At 39.7% G+C, this 17,490-nt stretch overlaps 1 protein-coding gene across 5 annotated transcripts in view; it reads left to right on the top strand.

Moving 5' to 3' along the window:
* Nucleotides 1-17,490, top strand: part of LOC113516450 (kinesin-like protein Klp10A) — an 82,533-nt gene that overhangs the window by 58,060 nt on the left and 6,983 nt on the right. For 4 of the 5 annotated variants that reach the window (XM_052894283.1, XM_052894284.1, XM_052894286.1 and 1 more), the window contains 11 exons: nucleotides 1,140-1,306; nucleotides 4,177-4,365; nucleotides 5,362-5,541; nucleotides 6,963-7,108; nucleotides 8,089-8,200; nucleotides 9,056-9,190; nucleotides 9,534-9,689; nucleotides 10,002-10,155; nucleotides 11,297-11,522; nucleotides 12,576-12,708; nucleotides 14,186-14,360. In XM_052894283.1, coding sequence (XP_052750243.1) covers nucleotides 1,140-1,306; nucleotides 4,177-4,365; nucleotides 5,362-5,541; nucleotides 6,963-7,108; nucleotides 8,089-8,200; nucleotides 9,056-9,190; nucleotides 9,534-9,689; nucleotides 10,002-10,155; nucleotides 11,297-11,522; nucleotides 12,576-12,708; nucleotides 14,186-14,360 — 1,773 coding nt within the window. Of the gene's footprint in view, nucleotides 1-187; nucleotides 744-1,139; nucleotides 1,307-4,176; nucleotides 4,366-5,361; nucleotides 5,542-6,962; nucleotides 7,109-8,088; nucleotides 8,201-9,055; nucleotides 9,191-9,533; nucleotides 9,690-10,001; nucleotides 10,156-11,296; nucleotides 11,523-12,575; nucleotides 12,709-14,185; nucleotides 14,361-17,490 lie in introns of those variants that run through there. The other variant, XM_052894285.1, reaches the window with a different exon arrangement.

Below are 17,490 nucleotides of genomic sequence, written 5' to 3'. Positions count from 1 at the left end.
CAATTTTCTTTTTTCCAAGCAATTGTAATTAATTGACGAACGTCGTTTATCGTTTCAGCCACAGTTGAAGTTTTGCCGCTGTTTCACAACGTTGTATCGTGTGACGGTTAACAGTTTCCAATAGAAATTTTGTTATCTCCAAATGTTTTTTTTTTTTTTGTTATTGAAACAGTTCTTTGGAAGTTTGATTGTGATCTGATATAGTGGTGTTTATCTTTTGACCACAGATTTAGTTTCATCACGTTATTGGGTTAATTTATAAGTAATGATCGAGTTTTATATGCAATTTCACCTTCGCTCACGACCGTACTCGGTGCGCGTGCGTCACGGTTCATTGCCTTGAGTACGGAAAGAGATCCTAATATGGCGGTCGGCGCAGGCGCAGGATTGCCTTGCGCCAACGCAGATCGTGCAGCCATTTCGAATAATCCGTCTGTCAGAATAGTACATGTCATTTTACGTTAGATAGGATCAATACATCAGTGTGATAAGATGCGATAGACACTTTAATCCGAATGAAACTCCATACAAAAAGAAAATGTGGAGAACAATGTAAAATATCCGTAAAAGTAAACATAGAACAAACTTAGAGACTGAGGAATTGCCAAATATGTGTTGCTCATGGTTGAGATGTCGGAGACGTGTGGCAGATTCAGCTGAAGCCACCACTCCTATGGAAGCGTTCGAAACGCCAGAAACACCCACTGAAGATGTACAGGAAGAGGAGCATGAGCAAAAATCACGTAAGGCTGGCACCAACAACAGTAAATCTTGCACCGCGTTATGTAGGGTTTGTTTATTTTGGCTTCACGCACTCTTGTCGCATTTGCTTGCGCCGGATACCTTTTGTTTTAGCTTAAATGGATCTAGTCGTTTGCATTTAGACATTGCGTCACCCCTGTATGATTCACGAACATTGCAAATCATTCTAATATTGCGGCAATTCAATTTCTATTGTATAACCGGTCGATCAAATTGAATATTTTATAACAAAACTTTATGTAACTACAGCAGATTATAGACAAGCGAAAATAGATTACTTCAAATACGATGTTATATGTTTTGTTTAGTTTAGCATTGCTTTATAGTAAATATTTCAATTGATGACGATCTACAGGTTTTGTTTAATAATATTGCAGCGCCATCTCGCGTCACCCGCAACAATCAGATGCGGTTGTCGAACGCAGGCGGCGCGTACACCAATGGCCATGGCGGGGACACGACGGGGCGGCGGGGGACGGAGAACGTACCACCACCGCAGCAGCCGCCGCAGCAACCGCCGCCGAACTCCAGGGTCACACAACAGGTGGGTGATCGGGGATATATTTAAACTGTCTATGAACTATTTGGTATGCTATCAGTAGGGTAGGTATCAAATCGGCGTGTCAACGGAATTGGTCTTTTTGAAATGATAATGGAATGGTAACCAGGCCTACGCTATCACGATGATTTTTGGGGTTTGAGATAGCGTAGAGATCGATCTGACTGCCTTTATTGGCCTTTCTGCTTACATTGGCCATTTTCTAGAAGTCTTTCCAAAAAAAAATTGCAATGTCTATCAGCATAGTACAAACTTTTCATTTCAAAGGTATTTCCTCCCGCAAACACTCATGTTGTGGAATGAGGTCCCTGCCGAGGTTTTATCAAGAGACTACAGCATGGGGTTCTTCAAAAGGGGGGTAAAGAGGTTTCTTCAGGGTCGGCAACACACGCGTAATACCTCTGGTATTGCAGGTGTTTATAGGCTACGGTAACTACTTACCATCAGGTGGGCCGTATGCTTGTTTGCCACCTCAGTGGTATAAAAAAAAATTTAGACTTATTTGCAAGATTAGGGAGCATAATCTTGGTACCCCTTTTCCTGTACCTAATACCTTCCAGCCTCCAACGTCTGGAGGGCGCAGTCGAGCGGGCAGCACGCCCAGCGCTTCCTTCGTACCTCAAGGGTTACAGCAGCCGTGCATGACGCATTTGCAGCGGCGGACCCACAAGGAGGTTCCTTTGTCCTTTCCCTGCCCTTCCTCTTATCATACTATAAAAGATGTATCTAAGTTCAGCGTAATATTTAAACTTTACTAGAATATTTATACTTATACCATTCTAAGTTGTATAAAAAAAAATATGATTTGAATTTAGAAAATTTTACATGTTCCTTGAATATTATCGTTGGTTTCGAGTTATTATAATTTGTATAATGATAATAGAATATATGTAGTTACCTGTATAGATCTTGATTAGATGCCACATAGTTTTATTTGTTTATTTTTACTAGAGTGGTTCTTGAACTTTTTTCACGCGGTGAAAGGAGTTTAGAGAATATTATATAGTGTATAAAATAGGAATTTTTTATTCAAATTTATACCAGAGGGAGACTTTGTACAAAAGTCGATTGCTTGGGTACCTCTGTCCCATTCGTGTTTCAACCGTGAAGCAGTTGTGTTTGCATGGCTGTGTTTCGGTTTGAAGGGTAGGACAAGGCGTGAATTTACTGGGTAAAGAGGAATATCACCTGAGTCCTCAGGAATGGCAACGCATGGGGGGTATCATGGGCGAAACAGTATAGTCTGTTATGTCCATGGTACTGCTCATGTCTATAGGCGACGGTTACTACTTTCCATCAGGTGGACCGTCAGCTTGTTTGGCATTCTAAGTTGTATAAAAAAAAATCAAGTATTTTTTAAAAGTTTTTTTTTTATATATTTACTGCCCGAGCTCAAGCTTGCTTAGTCGACAGTATATCAAAGTTTATCAGAAATTTGAAAAAGCTAAAGAAATTGATTTAGCAATTTTATTTATAAAAGTTTCCTTAATGCATATATTATATTTTAATGTAAGAACAATTAGATTGAATTATGTGTATTTTAGTCTACAATATTTGTTTAGTTTCGGCATCATCCGGGACCTTTCGTCATGAGTGGTCACAACGCCACCGCTAGTTGAAAGTTGTCGAGCGTTCTCGACTAAACCACACGTTAGTCATTCCGGTTATTTCTTACATTATAATATGATTTAGCGTTTATCAGATTCGCAGTCCATAGTCAGGTTGTTAATATGTGACAGAAATCGATCACGACCGAGTGGATACGTCTTTTTTTTTATACAACTTAGAATGGCAAACAAGCTGACGGGCCATCTGATGGAAAGTGGTAACTGTTACCTATAGACGTGAGCAGTACCATGGACATAACAGAGTATACTGTTTCGCCCATGATACCCCCCGTGCGTTGCCATTTCTGAGGACTCAGATGTTATTCCTCTGTACCCTGTAAATTCACGCCATATCCCACTCTTCAAACCGAAACACAGCCATGCAAACACAACTGCTTCACGGTAGAAACACGAATGGGACAGAGGTACACAAGCAATCGACTTTTGTACAGTCTCCCTCTTCACAATTCGAGTTATTTATTCTCATGAAACACTTGATTACATATATATTTATAAACTTCATAGAACTTATTGAAATTGTTATTATCGATTTTCAATCGCTATTCAAAATATAGTTAATATATTTAAAAGCAATTTGTGGTTGCAGTTGAGTCCACAGTAATAATGTACTTTTGTGCAACATATTGAATATAACAATTTACAATGTAACAACAAGTATTATAATTGTCCATTTATTTGTACTTTTGTATCTGGTATCTACTTGTTAGTTTCATATGTATAGTCTAGATTCTTTTCCATTCATTGTTTGTTAGTAAAACGTCGCTTATTTATTTAAATTATGTCATATTTTAATGTAACTGTAATATTTTAGAAAGGATTGCAAAATGTTGCCTGATAATCAATACCAGCTTTTCCCATAACGCCCCCTTGAAGGCGCTGCAGGCCTAAAGAGGGTACGGTAAGAGACCCAGAAAAAAACTTTTAATTTACACAATAATTGATTAATTTAATTTGAAGTAATAGTGGTTTTTAAGTAGGTGAAGGTGAGGTTTGGGAACCCCTGATCTATAGTTTTGATGGGTGAAAATGAAAATAGGCCAGTTAGCCCATCATGATGAATTGAACAGGAATTAACCATGATAGTTTCCAGGGGGAACCGCGAGAGGTCGACCTGGTTGGGTATATTGCTAGCAATGAGATTCTCAGTCTCCATTACTAACAATCCCTTTCCCCTCGGAAGGGTACATATTGGTAGCAAGTGGTTGAACTGTCATTAACGTGTTCCAGTTCAACCCGCCAGCGACGGTTGGCGGCGTGAACGCGCGCGGCGCGGCGGCCGTTTCGAGTACTGTGTCGGTGCCTCATGCAGTCGCCTCGGGCGCCGTGCGCCGCTCCAACGTCGTCAAGGAGGTCGAGCGGCTCAAGGAGAACCGCGAGAAGCGGCGCCAGCGGCAGGCCGAGCTCAAGGAGGAGAAGGTATCAGACACGTCTTTGGAATCAACTTCCAGCAGCAATATTTCCGAACCGATACGATATCATAACCTTCAGAGAGCATATTCCTTTTTAAAAGGCCGGCAGCACACCTGCAATGCCTTTGGTGTTGCGGGTGATCATGGGCGGCGGTAGTCACTTACCATCAGGTGAGCCGCATGCTCGATTGCCCCCTGTGTTGTACAAAAAAAGAAAACGTCGGAATGAGTATTACTGTTCCATTCGTCTGCCGCTGAACAGTAGCCGAAGCGCTTGTCAGATTTAATGGTGGGAAATGGTGAAGTTGTAAGGTACTAAAATTGTAAATCCTGAGTAATAGAATAATTGGAATTATGGAACCTAGATTGCTCGCCATTTAAAGTTAAATAAACAATGTAACAATTTATATAAAAAAATGTTAACCCTAAGTTACTCGAATATACTTAAAGCACTAAACGGATTCATTCTAACTATCATATCATAGATGGAGCATCTCTCATAGTCCAATAAATAGAACTTACTTATTATACATGTAATAAAATTGTAATTGGTTGCTGTCTGTACATGGAAAATATATATAAAAAAAAGGAATATAAGGAGTCTTTATGAACGCAATAGAATTTAAAACAAAGATTTTAGAATTTTTCCCTGTCCGTATGTCTATTTGTCTGCAGATTTGTGCACGTTAATCTCTAAAACGGATTAACCCATTTGAATGCGGTTTTCTCTAATGCGCTGCGGTTTACTCCGCTTAACATTTAGTGTTTGTTTTATTTCAATCGGTTAATAAACGAAAAAGTTATACGAATGTATGGAATCATATTTAAAATGCTATAAAATAGCCGATCAGTTGAATTGGCTGAAACTGTTATTATATGTATAGATTTTTGAAAATTCTCTCTACTCATGCGAAGTCGGGTCGGATCGCTAGTCGTATTATTTAATGAAGATAATAAATATAAAGAGCAAGGACATAGGCTACAATTAGTATGTATCTTGCAGGAAGCACTTATGAACATGGACCCTGGCAACCCTAACTGGGAGTTCCTAGCAATGATCCGCGAGTACCAGAGCAGCATCGAGTTCCGGCCGCTGACCGGCAACGAGCCAGTAGAAGACCATCAAATAACCGTATGCGTGCGGAAGAGGCCGCTCAACAAGAAGGAAATAACCAAGAAGGAGGTATGCTACTTTATATGAACTAAGCTTGTAGGGCTAAATAATAAACCTTTATATATATAATAACGAGTAGGGATATATTATTATATGTATCACATCTCCCATATTTAGAACTAACAAAATTTTTCATCATGCCTCCCACCAAATTGTTTATAATTACTCCTCTCCATCCAAAGGTTGCCTGAAAGAGATCACTCTTAGCGATAAGGTCGACCGTTGTTTTCTCATTATGATTATTTCTTGTAATTATTTATATCTATAATAAGTTTACTATTGTAATCTTTTGGAGGAAACAATAAAGAGTATCTATCTATCTATCTATTTTTATTATCAAATACAGGGTTGCACTGTTACACATTTTTTGCCCTAGCTTACAAATTAGAGTAACATGTGCCTTGTAAGCCAGTTTCTTCCAACACACAAGGACTAATACTTTGTATTTGTATATGTAGAATTAACAATATTAAGCTACAAACATAATAAAGAAAAAAAAAGAAATAATGTTTAACTAGAAGATTACAGTTAATAAAAACTTTAAATCTGTAACGTTCAGTGTGTGGTGTGAGAGAAGGTGAACAGTGTATGTGTGTGTATGTTTAAAGTGAGAGGAAGAGTGGTATTAATGTGTATATAAATGTTGCCCATTATTGCCTCTTTGTCTTGCTTCTGGTAGTGCTCTTTTCGTTTAAACACTTGATCTAATTGTATCTTTTTTTGAGGCGAACAATAGTTTTTATTAATTCCTTCCCTTATTCATATCTCATTTTAATTTCTCAAGATCAAGCAATCGTGTTACATAATTAAATTAGTTACAATTTAAAAAAAAATCTTTTTCTATTGATGCAATTAAGAATGGAACCTATATTCTCATTTAAGTAAAACATTCCTCATAGCGGTCACTATTATATTGTATGAGTTATTTTGATATTGCTCCTAACAAAATTAGTTAAGAACCAATAGTTTGTATCTATGTTATTTTTATTATTTTTGTATGGTAACATTGGACACTTCTCCCAAAACCACAGTGTATATATTACATTAAAAGTTAAACTAATGCTTTTTATCCCTTCTTTGCATAATGGTGGAAATTTCCATCATAACATTGAATGCCCAAAAATTATATAAAATAACAAGTTCTCTTTAAGTTGATCGTGTCTGGATACCTTTTTAATGTAGATATAGCTGTCAAATTTATTTTTTTAACCATTTTTCCTTTAATTTTGAACATGAATTATATCACTTTGTTTTATTTTACCAATAAAAAAAATTATGAAAAGAATGTGTTTAGTTGATTTATCATCCTAATTAAGATCTTTCCAATTTTTTTTTTTATAAATTATCAGCATTAACAATTTTCACCAAATCATCATACACAATTATTTTATACCCACTTATTCTATCATCATAGGCGATGTGTGTTCCAGGTGGACGTCATCAGCGTGCCGACGAGGGACCAGATGATCGTGCACGAACCCAAGAACAAGGTGGACCTAACCAAATATCTGGAGAATCAGAAGTTTCGCTTCGACTATGCCTTTGATGACTCTTGCACCAATGAAGTTGTTTATAAGTAAGCTTTGATTTATTGTCTAACCACTGCTTTACGTCCAAGCATCATTTACGTTAAAGCATCAATGTATTTCTATACTATATTTTTTTTTTAATGGGTGATAATAGAATGGTAACTCCACCCGCGCTATCGGTATACACCGGTGGAGCACCAGTGAAGGATGAAGCAAGTCAGTTAGCCCATCGTAACGAATTCAACAAGAATTGTTCACGATGGTTTCCAGGGGGAACCACGTGGAGGTCGACCTAATAAGGCATATTGCTAGCAATGGGGCTGTCAAACCCTATTGCTAACAATCACTTTCCCCCCGTTTCTATACTATTTGTCTATGTGATTCGCTATAAAGACTGTCTAATTCATTAACAATTAATTCTACACACTACAAGCTGATCTGACTGTACTGTGCAGAACAAATTATCTTTCTTTGTCTAAAAATCTTAATCAAACATCATTGCAACCCCTATACCAAGCTAGCATTTATCCATAGGGGGAGGGGACGGATTGTTAGTAATGCGGACTACCAGTCCCGTTACTAGCAATATACCCTGTCAGGTCGACATCCACGTGGTCCCCCCTGGAAATACTAGGACTACCTTTTTATTTTCACCTATCATCCCTCACTGGTGCCCTGTCAGCGTATACCGTTAGCGCAGGCGGGGTTATCATTCCATTATCATCTATTAGAAAAAACAAAGCACTTATCCACAGTCTGTAATACGTAGTACAGGTTTCTTTGAAGTGAAAATGAAATGGTAACCCCGCTTGTGCTATCAGTATACGCTGGCTGGGCACCAGTGATAGATGATAGGTGAGGACGAAGACAACTCAATCACCCATCGTGAAGAATTCGACAAGAATTAACAGTGGTTTCCAGATGGAACGGCGTGCAGGTCACCTTAATAGGGTATATTGCTAACAACGGGGCTGTTAGAACCCATTACTAATAATCCTTTTCCCCATGTACATGTATGGTTTTGCAGGTACACGGCCAAGCCGCTGGTGCAGACGATATTCGAGGGCGGCATGGCGACATGTTTCGCGTACGGGCAGACGGGCTCGGGGAAAACGCACACCATGGGTGGAGATTTCCAGGTTATTGATTATAAGTTATTATTCTTTTTTTTTTTATACAACTTAGAATGGCAAACAGACTGTCGGCCCACCTGATGGAAAGTGGTAACTGTCGCCTATGAGACATGAGCAGTACCATGGACATAACAGAGTGTACGGTTTCACCCATGATACCCCCCATGCGTTGCCATTCCTGAGGACTCAGGTGTTATTCCTCTGTAGGCACCCTGTAAAATCACTGCCATTTATTTATTCCCAATTGAATTTCTAAATTACTTTGTAAAGTTATTTGAAAAGAGTAATTATTGATTTGAGGTTATTAGGTAGATAACTATGTTCCGAAACTAATGGTGACCTTATAAATAAAAACTGTTATTTTTTTTTATACAACTTAGAATGGCAAACAAGCTAACGGCCCACCTGATGGAAAGTGGTAACCGTCGCCTATGGACATGAGCAGTACCATGGATATAACAGAGTATACGGTTTCGCCCATGATACCCCCATGTGTTGCCATTCCTGAGGACTCGGGTGTTATTCCTCTGTACCCTGTAAATTCACGCCATATCCCATCCTTCAGACCGAAACACAGCTATGCAAACACAACTGCTTCACGGTTGAAACACGAATGGGACAGAGGTACCTAAGCAATCGACTTTTGTACAAAATCTCCCTCTGGTAAATTTTGTTTTAAGTAATAATAAATCTTAAAGACAGTTTGGTCACCTTTTAATGATAAACCAACTTTTAACAAATTATACATCATTAGGTAAACTATAGTATGAACTGTATGACCATCTTGAAAGTAAGAAAGTGAACAAATTATACAGTTTCTAGAAATGTTACATAGAAAACATTTTCTGATGTGTACTGCAGGGTAAGACCCAAGATTGCAAGAAGGGCATATATGCGATGGCGGCACGAGATGTGTTCGCGTACCTCAAGTCACCCAAATACAAGCCGCTCAACCTCATCGTCTCAGCATCATTCTTCGAGATATACTCCGGAAAGGTAAACACTTTTATCATTGAAAAATCATAGCTTCCAAATAATTGTATAAAAACTAGCGCCCTTATTAATAAATATGTTAAACCTCTTATAAACCTATTTCAGCTATTCTTTTGTCTTATACACTAATTTCTTAATTTGAAAAACAGTGATGAGACTCTAATAATAAAATAGGTTTGTAGGATATTTTATTTTTTTATGAATGTTGGTAATAGAATTATCAATATAGAACTTTATCTGGTTCAAAGGATCAGAATTTTTACTGGCATTAATGCTCATTGTTGTTATGAAAGTCAACTACAACATTCTTAAGCTACGAGTACTAAAATAGTAATTCGGTTTGCAGGTGTTTGATCTACTAGCAGATAAGGCGAAACTGCGCGTTCTAGAGGACGGCAAACAGCAAGTTCAAATCGTAGGACTCACGGAGAAGGTGGTTGACAACGTTGACGAAGTTCTCAAGCTTATACACCACGGAAACGCAGCTAGGACTTCCGGACAGGTAAGCTTCTTTATATTGTTGACTTTTTTCCGGCTCGATGGACCATTGTTAATGTCAACCATTCACATATTATTTAGTTGCTTCAATGGATGACTAATTGATTATTTTAGTTATGAAATAACATCTGATCCTGATATGGCTCATACATGTCAATTATAAGCTACAGAAAGAGTTTTGAATCCATTAGAATCTTTTATTGGTCTACTTGTTTTTTTTTTAACAATTTTTCAGGCTTTCTTTCGACACCCTCCCGTACGTCTATAGGCTCCTTCCTACTCGTGACGCTATCATGTAATAACGATATTGTTGCAGACGTCTGCGAACTCGAACTCGTCGCGGTCGCACGCGGTGTTCCAGATCATCGTGCGGTCGCCGGGCATGCACCGCGTGCACGGCAAGTTCTCGCTCATCGACCTCGCGGGCAACGAGCGCGGCGCCGACACCTCCTCCGCCAACCGCCAGACGAGTACGCCACGCATTCTAATATACACTTCATATCAGTAACACTACGCTTCATTTTTTTATACAACTTAGAATGGCAAACAAGCTGTTGGCCCACCTGATGAAAAGTGGTAACCATCGCCTATAGACATGAGCAGTACCATGGACATAACAGAGTGTACTGTTTCACCCATGATACCCCCCATGTGTTGCCATTCCTGAGGACTCAGGTGTTATTCCTCTGTACCCAGTAAATTCACGCCATGTCCCACCCTTCAAACCGAAACAGCCATGCAAACACAACTGCCTCACGGTTGAAACAACTATGATAGACAATTGCTGTTTTCAGATAATGGGTAGGCTTATAATTATCTAAAATTTTATTTCCAAAGTGGTTTTAAAACCATGAAATATATATTGATATAATTGGATAAAAGGGAAAAATCTAAGAAACATATACATAGTTGTATAGTTTATATCTAATATACTTGAAGAGTGTAATCTGTTATTTTGGCATTTGTAGATTATGACGCTAGGATTAACCGACAAACCAGTAGGTATGAGGTTAATTTTTTTATTTAGAAAAGTATTATTTAAAATTTAAACTATTAGAGTTCTGTATTAGTTTACATTGGTTTTTTTTAATGGATGATAATGGAATGGTAATCCTGTTTGCGCTATCGGTATACGCTGGCGGGGCACCAGTGAGGGATGATAGGTTATAATGAAAGGGCAGGTCAGTTAGCTTATTATAACGCCTGTAATTCAGCACGATGGTTTCCAGGGGGGATCAAGTGGAGGTCGACCTGATAGGGTATATTGCTAGCAATGGGACTGGTAGTCTGCATTATTAACAATCCCTTTCCCCTCGTTTAGATGTTTTTTTTATGGGTGGAAATAGAATGGTAATCCCGCCCGCGCTAACGGGTTACGCCGGTGGAACATCAGTGAAGGGTGATCGATGAGAATGAAAACAAGCCAGTTAGCCCATCATGATGAATTCATCAGGAATGAACTATGATAGTTTCCAGGGGGAATCGCGAGGAGGTCGACCTGGTTAGGTATATTATTAGCAATGGGATTCTCAGTCTCCATTACTTTCCCCCCCGTTTAGATGGTGTTAGGCCATGTCAGTATAGTTTTCAATAAGGACGGCATGTTTCCAGGAATGGAGAGCGCGGAGATCAACAAGTCTCTGCTGGCGCTAAAGGAGTGCATCCGCGCGCTGGGCATGAAGGGCAACAATCACCTGCCGTTCCGCGTGTCGAAGCTGACGCAGGTGCTGCGCGACAGCTTCATCGGCGACAAGTCGCGCACCTGCATGATCGCCATGATCTCGCCCGCCATGTCCTCCTGCGAGCACTCGCTCAACACGCTGCGCTACGCCGACAGGTGCGCTTTACCGCTCGCTAGGGTTTTTTTTTATCTGTGGTAATGGTATGGTATCCCCGTTTGCGCTATCGGTATACACTGGCAGGGCACCAGTGATAGATGACTGATGAGGATGAAAGCAGGTCAGTTAGCCCATCCTGACGAATTCAACTAGAATTAGCCACGATGGTTGCCAGGGGGAACCACGTGGAGGTCGACCTGACATTGCTAGTAATGGAGTTATTTGACCCTTACACTAACAATCCTTTTTACCCAACTGCCCGCTAGGGTTGAACTCTAAACTTTACATAGCGAAGGTATATTAAACGAAAAACACCTTAAAATGTAGAAAGTGCTAAGGTTTGGTTTACATTGTTACCTTTTTGTTGAAATACTCTTTATAGCATTCCAACCACTTTCAATGGCGAATAATTGGTTATTTAGATCCCAATAAACATTATTTTCATTGACCTTTAAATAATACTGCCACAGAGTCGTAAATATTTGGTTGTTGTCAGAAAAAAAAACTTTTTATTTAACGAAGATCATTCCACTATATCGCAAGATATGATGAAATACAACGAAAAATACAATGAAAATGGTTATAAATTTATGTAACTTTTTTATTTTTTCATTTTATTTAATCACAACTAAAACGTACTTATTCGTGAATTTATATTGTATTTTGTTTTATTCTCCGTTTAACGAAAACTTTTTATAACTTATTAATATACTTGGTCCTTTAAATTTCGCTATGTAGAGTTTTCACTTTCACTTACCTTACATATGTAAGGAGTTACTGTGAAGAGTTTTTTTTTGATGGGTGAAAATGGAAAATGGCCCACCAGATGGAAAGTGGTAACCGTCGCCTATGAGACATAAGGAGTACCATGGACATAACAGAGTATACTGTTTCGCTCATGATACCCCCCATGTATTGCCATTCCTGAGTTCTCAGATGTTATTCTGTAAGAAATTAGTTTTTTTTTAATGAAGTGCCATTGTGCATGTAAATGTGTACATGGTGGATGAGTGTCGATGAGCGTGACGGGCTGTACGTGGCGGCGGTTGCAGGGTGAAGGAGCTGGGCACGAGCGAGGGCCGCGCGCGCTGCGAGTCGCCGGCGGAGGCGGCCGACGTCGCCGACGTCGACATGGAGCCCGCGCCGCGCCACCGCGACCACCTCGCGCAGCTGCGCTCGCTCAACGTCAGTACCTGTGTACCAGCCCCGCCCTGCCCCGGCCCTGCCCCCGACCTGCCTCTGGCCCTGCCCCGGCCCTGCCCTCGACCTGCCTCTGGCTCTGCCCCCGACCTGCCCCTGACCCTGTTCCGGCCCTGCCCCCGACCTGCCCCTGGCCCCGGCCACGGTCTCTGCCCCCGATCTTCCCCTGGCCCCGGCCCCGGTCCCTGCCCCGACCTGCCCCTGGCCCCGGCCCCGGTCCCTGCCCCCGATCTGCCCCTGGCACCGGCCCCGGTCCCTGCTTCGGCCCCAGTCCCCCACCCCAATTCTGCCCCCGTCCCCAGTACCCCCCTCTGTGTCCCTGTCCCTATCTATACCCCTACCCCTGTCCCTACCTGTGCCCCTGCCCCTACCCTCTTTCTTCCCTGCCCCTGCCTCTACCTCCGACCTGACATCAATCCGTCATTAATTACAATCCCTTATGAAACAACTTCTCATTCGCTCGCGAGATTCTCGCTTGCTATGTAGTATGTCACTGGTATCGTACGCCAAAGGTCAATGACCCATACACAAATATTGTACGAAAAATTTTTGTAAAATTGTTTTAAATTTATTATACTAAATGTGTTCTAATTATTGTTGAGAAATTTTGGTTGTGATTATAGTGTTGCTATATTTATGTTGCTAAACAGCTGAGATAGTCATAACAACAACTGTACACACGCTAAAATAATAAATACTATAAAAAATAACCTAATTTTGATATTTTTAAGGTATATTTTAAATATACTGTCGAGATTTAATGCGATGAAAAATGTGTACTTTTTTATTGTTTTCATAAATGTGTGATCAGTAATGGCAATACAACCACATCCTTCATTTTGACCAGTTTTTAAACTTACACTCTATATTTAAAAATTCCAGACAAGCAATAAATTTTGTAATTTATTTTAGACAAATCCACCATTTTTGTAAGTGTATTTAAAAAATATGTTAATACTTAATCTTCTATACTTATAATAAATCTGTAGAGAGGTCAATTCTGTACATGAAATATATTTCCAAATTAACTATCAGGGGGTGATTAGTGATCGATACTGATGCCAAAAATGCAATCAGTAAAATTTTTGTCTGTCTGTCTGTATGTTCGTTATAGAAACAAAAACTATTAGACGGATTTTAACGAAACTTTCTACATTTATTCTTCATACTCCTGGGCAGGTTATAGTGTACTTTCCATCACGCTACGATCAATAGGAGCAGAGCAGTGAAGGGAAATGTTGGGAAAACGGGAGAAGTTACTCCATTTTTAAGTTTCCGTCGCGTGTGCAGCCTTAATAGCAACTTTTTAAAATGTAAAAATGTCCACCCGTGCGAAGCCGGGACGGGCCGCTAGATACTAATAATGATTTAGTTCTCTCGGCAAGCGTTCTCAGGAGAGGACTATCAAATTTATTTATAAACATGTAAATGTTAATGTATACTTAAATATTGTGTCAACCAGGAGGGTGACATGTCAGCGGAGATGTACACGTTCCACGAGGCGATCGACGAACTGCAGCGCGCCGAGGAGGAAGTGCTGGACAACCACAAGGCCATCTCCGACTACCTGCAGCACGCGCTGCAGCGCTGCAACCAGCTGCTCTGCATCACCAGGGACGTCGACTACGACCAGGACGGTAAGGCTAGCGCTACGCTGACGTGACATCACTGACAAACTATCGTGATAAATGAAAATGAATGATGACCCCTCTTGTTGGTTTACGCCAGTGGGGTATTAGTGAGGGTTTTGTTTGGGATGATGATGAAATGATAACGCCGCCTGCGCTGTCGGTATACGCTGGCGGTGCACCAGTGAGGGATGATAGATGAGAATGAAAAGGCAAGTTACTTAGCCGGGTATATTGCTAGTAATGGAGCTGGTAAATCCCCATTACTAGCAATCTCTTTCCCCCCTACTAGTGAGAGTTGTTGATAGGTGGTGATGAAGTCTGATCACTTGGTCCAATGTGAGGAATTGATCAGGAATTACCATAACAGTATACTCTGCTATGTCCATGGTACTACTGCCCATGTCTATAGGCGATGGTTACCACTTTCCATCAGGTGGACCGTCAGCTTCTTTGCCATTCTAGGTTGTACAAAAAAAAAAATATGATGTTTTTTAAAAGGAATGGCCTCGTGGGTGTTTTAATAATATGTACTGAAATAAAATTTAGTCGTTAGCAATTGAGTTGCTAGGTACTTAACACTTAACGTTCCGCTGCTGGACACGAGTCTCTCCATATCATCATCATCTTCTTTCTTTTGTGTTGTGGTCGTTACGTTAGTAACTTCTTACGATACCCTAGTTACTAAGTAGAGTGAGGACATGTATTCTTACTCAGTGTCAACATTCTGAGTTGAATTAAAAAAACTATGAAATGTCAATAATCACTGAGAAAATTGAACTACACTGAGTTTCTGTGTATTGGTCTACTAAGAATATAACGTATCATACTGCCAGTGTGTTGCATAATTATACTAATATATTAAGTCGCCTCTTAAGGCGATAAAGTATATTACCTTAATAAAGTATATAGTATAAAAGGAGGAAGTCTCGAGATAAAATTATGCCAAATCCAATTTTCTCATATATATATATATATATATATATATATATATATATATATATATATATATATATATATAAGCAAAAGCGGAGTTACTATTTCATTTTCACTTCAAAGAAACCTGTACTACGTATTACAGACTGGATAAGCTTTTTTTTTTCTAATAGATGATAATGGAATGGTAACCCCACTCGCGCTATCGGTATACACCGGCGGGACACCAGTGAGGGATGATAGATGAGGATGAAGTAGGTCAGTTAGCCCATCGTGACGAATTCAACAAGAATTGTTCACGATGGTTTCCAGGGGGAACCACGTGGAGGTCGACCTAATAGGGCATATTGCTAGCAATGGGGCTGTCAAACTCCATTGCTAACAATCACTTTCCCCTCTATTCTCGTATATTGTGCTCAGCAGTGTTTATTTTTGTCTGTCTGTGTGAACGCATCAGGGGTATTTATTTTGAACTGATTTTTCAAATGTTTGGATTGGAAATTATTTCTAATTTAAATTATTTAACCTCTTCACTATGTATGGAAAAATGAAATGTGCGTCCAAAATTGTTTCCAAGTACTATATGCATGTTGTGTTAGGTCGCGCAGTTTGCTGTATTGTTTTGTTTGCGCATGTTTATAAGTTACGCGAAATATGTATTTTAACATTGGAAAATCAAAATATATGCACATGTTACTTACTTTCCTTTCGCCGGTTGAGGGGTGGGATGTGACAGTGACTTAATATCTTGTTAGTTCCCGAGGAGTGGAACTCGTGAGTGATACCATGGGCGTTATAACGTATTCCGTGATATCTATGCTATTGCTACTTTCTGTACGATTTGTTTATCATTTCAAGATTTATGAAAAAGCATGTGAATTTTGATAATTAATACTACTAGAAGTCTCCGTCAAAACGACAAAAACGACTGACAATTGGGATAATTTTTTTTTTTGTGTTTTGCATTAATTTGACATAAACGAAACTGAATTTTATCGTTTATCATAGCAATCTCAACTTTTTTTATATTTTTCATATGGGTTTCGTTCTTAGAGTTAAGTCATCGTATGTTGTTCTTTATTTGAGGAAGACTTTGTACAAAAGTCGTTTGCTTGGGCACCTCTGTCCCATTTGTGTTTCTACCGTGAAGCAGTTGTGTTTCGGTTTGAAGGGTGGCATATGGCAGTGAATTTACAGGTTATAGAGGAATAATACCTGAGTCCTTAGGAATGGCAATGCATGGGGTGTATTATGGGCGAAACAGTGTACTCTATTATGTCCATGGTACGCAGTGAATTTACAGAATATAGAGGAATAACACCTGAGTCCCCAGGAATGGCAACACATAGGCGGTATCATGAGCGAAACAGTATATTATGTCCATGGTACTGCTCATGTTTATAGGTGACGGTTACCACTTTCCATCAGGTGGGCCGTCAGCTTGTTTGCTATTCAAAGTTGTATAAATGAAAAAAAATAGTATACTCAGATGATGGGATGTTGTTGTCTTATCTGACGGGGAGCTACCTAGTTAGTGTCAGCGGCGGAGGCAGTGCATAGTGCGCGGTGTTGCAGGCGCGGGCGGGCGGCGCTTCAAGCGGCCGCGGGGGGCCGCCCCCGCCGGCCGCCTGCGCACGCGCACCTTGCTAGGTTGGCAGCGCTCTCTCTCTCTGTCGCCTCGTGCGCTACTCGCTACACGCCTCTGGGTCGGACTCGCCCTCGATAGGCATAGTTTACAATTATAATGATTTAGGTTCACTAAAACATTTGTTAATTTTTGTTACTCTTAATTTACAAAATAATATTATCTTTAGTTTCGTCCAAAAAATCCACGTACACCGGTTTGTTTAACAGTATTTTTAAAGAGACCCTGGCCCCTTGGAACCTTCTAATGTAAGTTTTAAATGCTAGTTGCTAGAAAAAAAAGTTAAGAGACTTAAATTACTTAGTGCACTATATAGGCCATGATCCGGCCATGCTTCGATCAATAAATCGATTCCTTATTATCGTATTAATGTTTCATTATGTATATTCTAATCTATTGACTTAAAAAAAAAAAGAAAAAGGTTCTCAATTCGGCTGTATTTATATTCCTTATAACTCCGTCATTTATATTCATGTTTATTTTGTCAATTTAGAAATTTTTTTTTTCTTTATCTGTTATGACGTACTTTCGAATTGATTTTTTTTTAAATTGGATTTA

This window comes from Galleria mellonella, unplaced genomic scaffold (assembly GCF_026898425.1).
Source record: "Galleria mellonella isolate WM207_F2 unplaced genomic scaffold, CSIRO_AGI_GalMel_v1 utg200, whole genome shotgun sequence".
Lineage (NCBI taxonomy): Eukaryota > Metazoa > Arthropoda > Insecta > Lepidoptera > Pyralidae > Galleria > Galleria mellonella.
The sequence above is the reverse complement of the archived record's forward strand: the minus strand, read 5'-3'. Positions and strand labels throughout refer to the sequence as shown.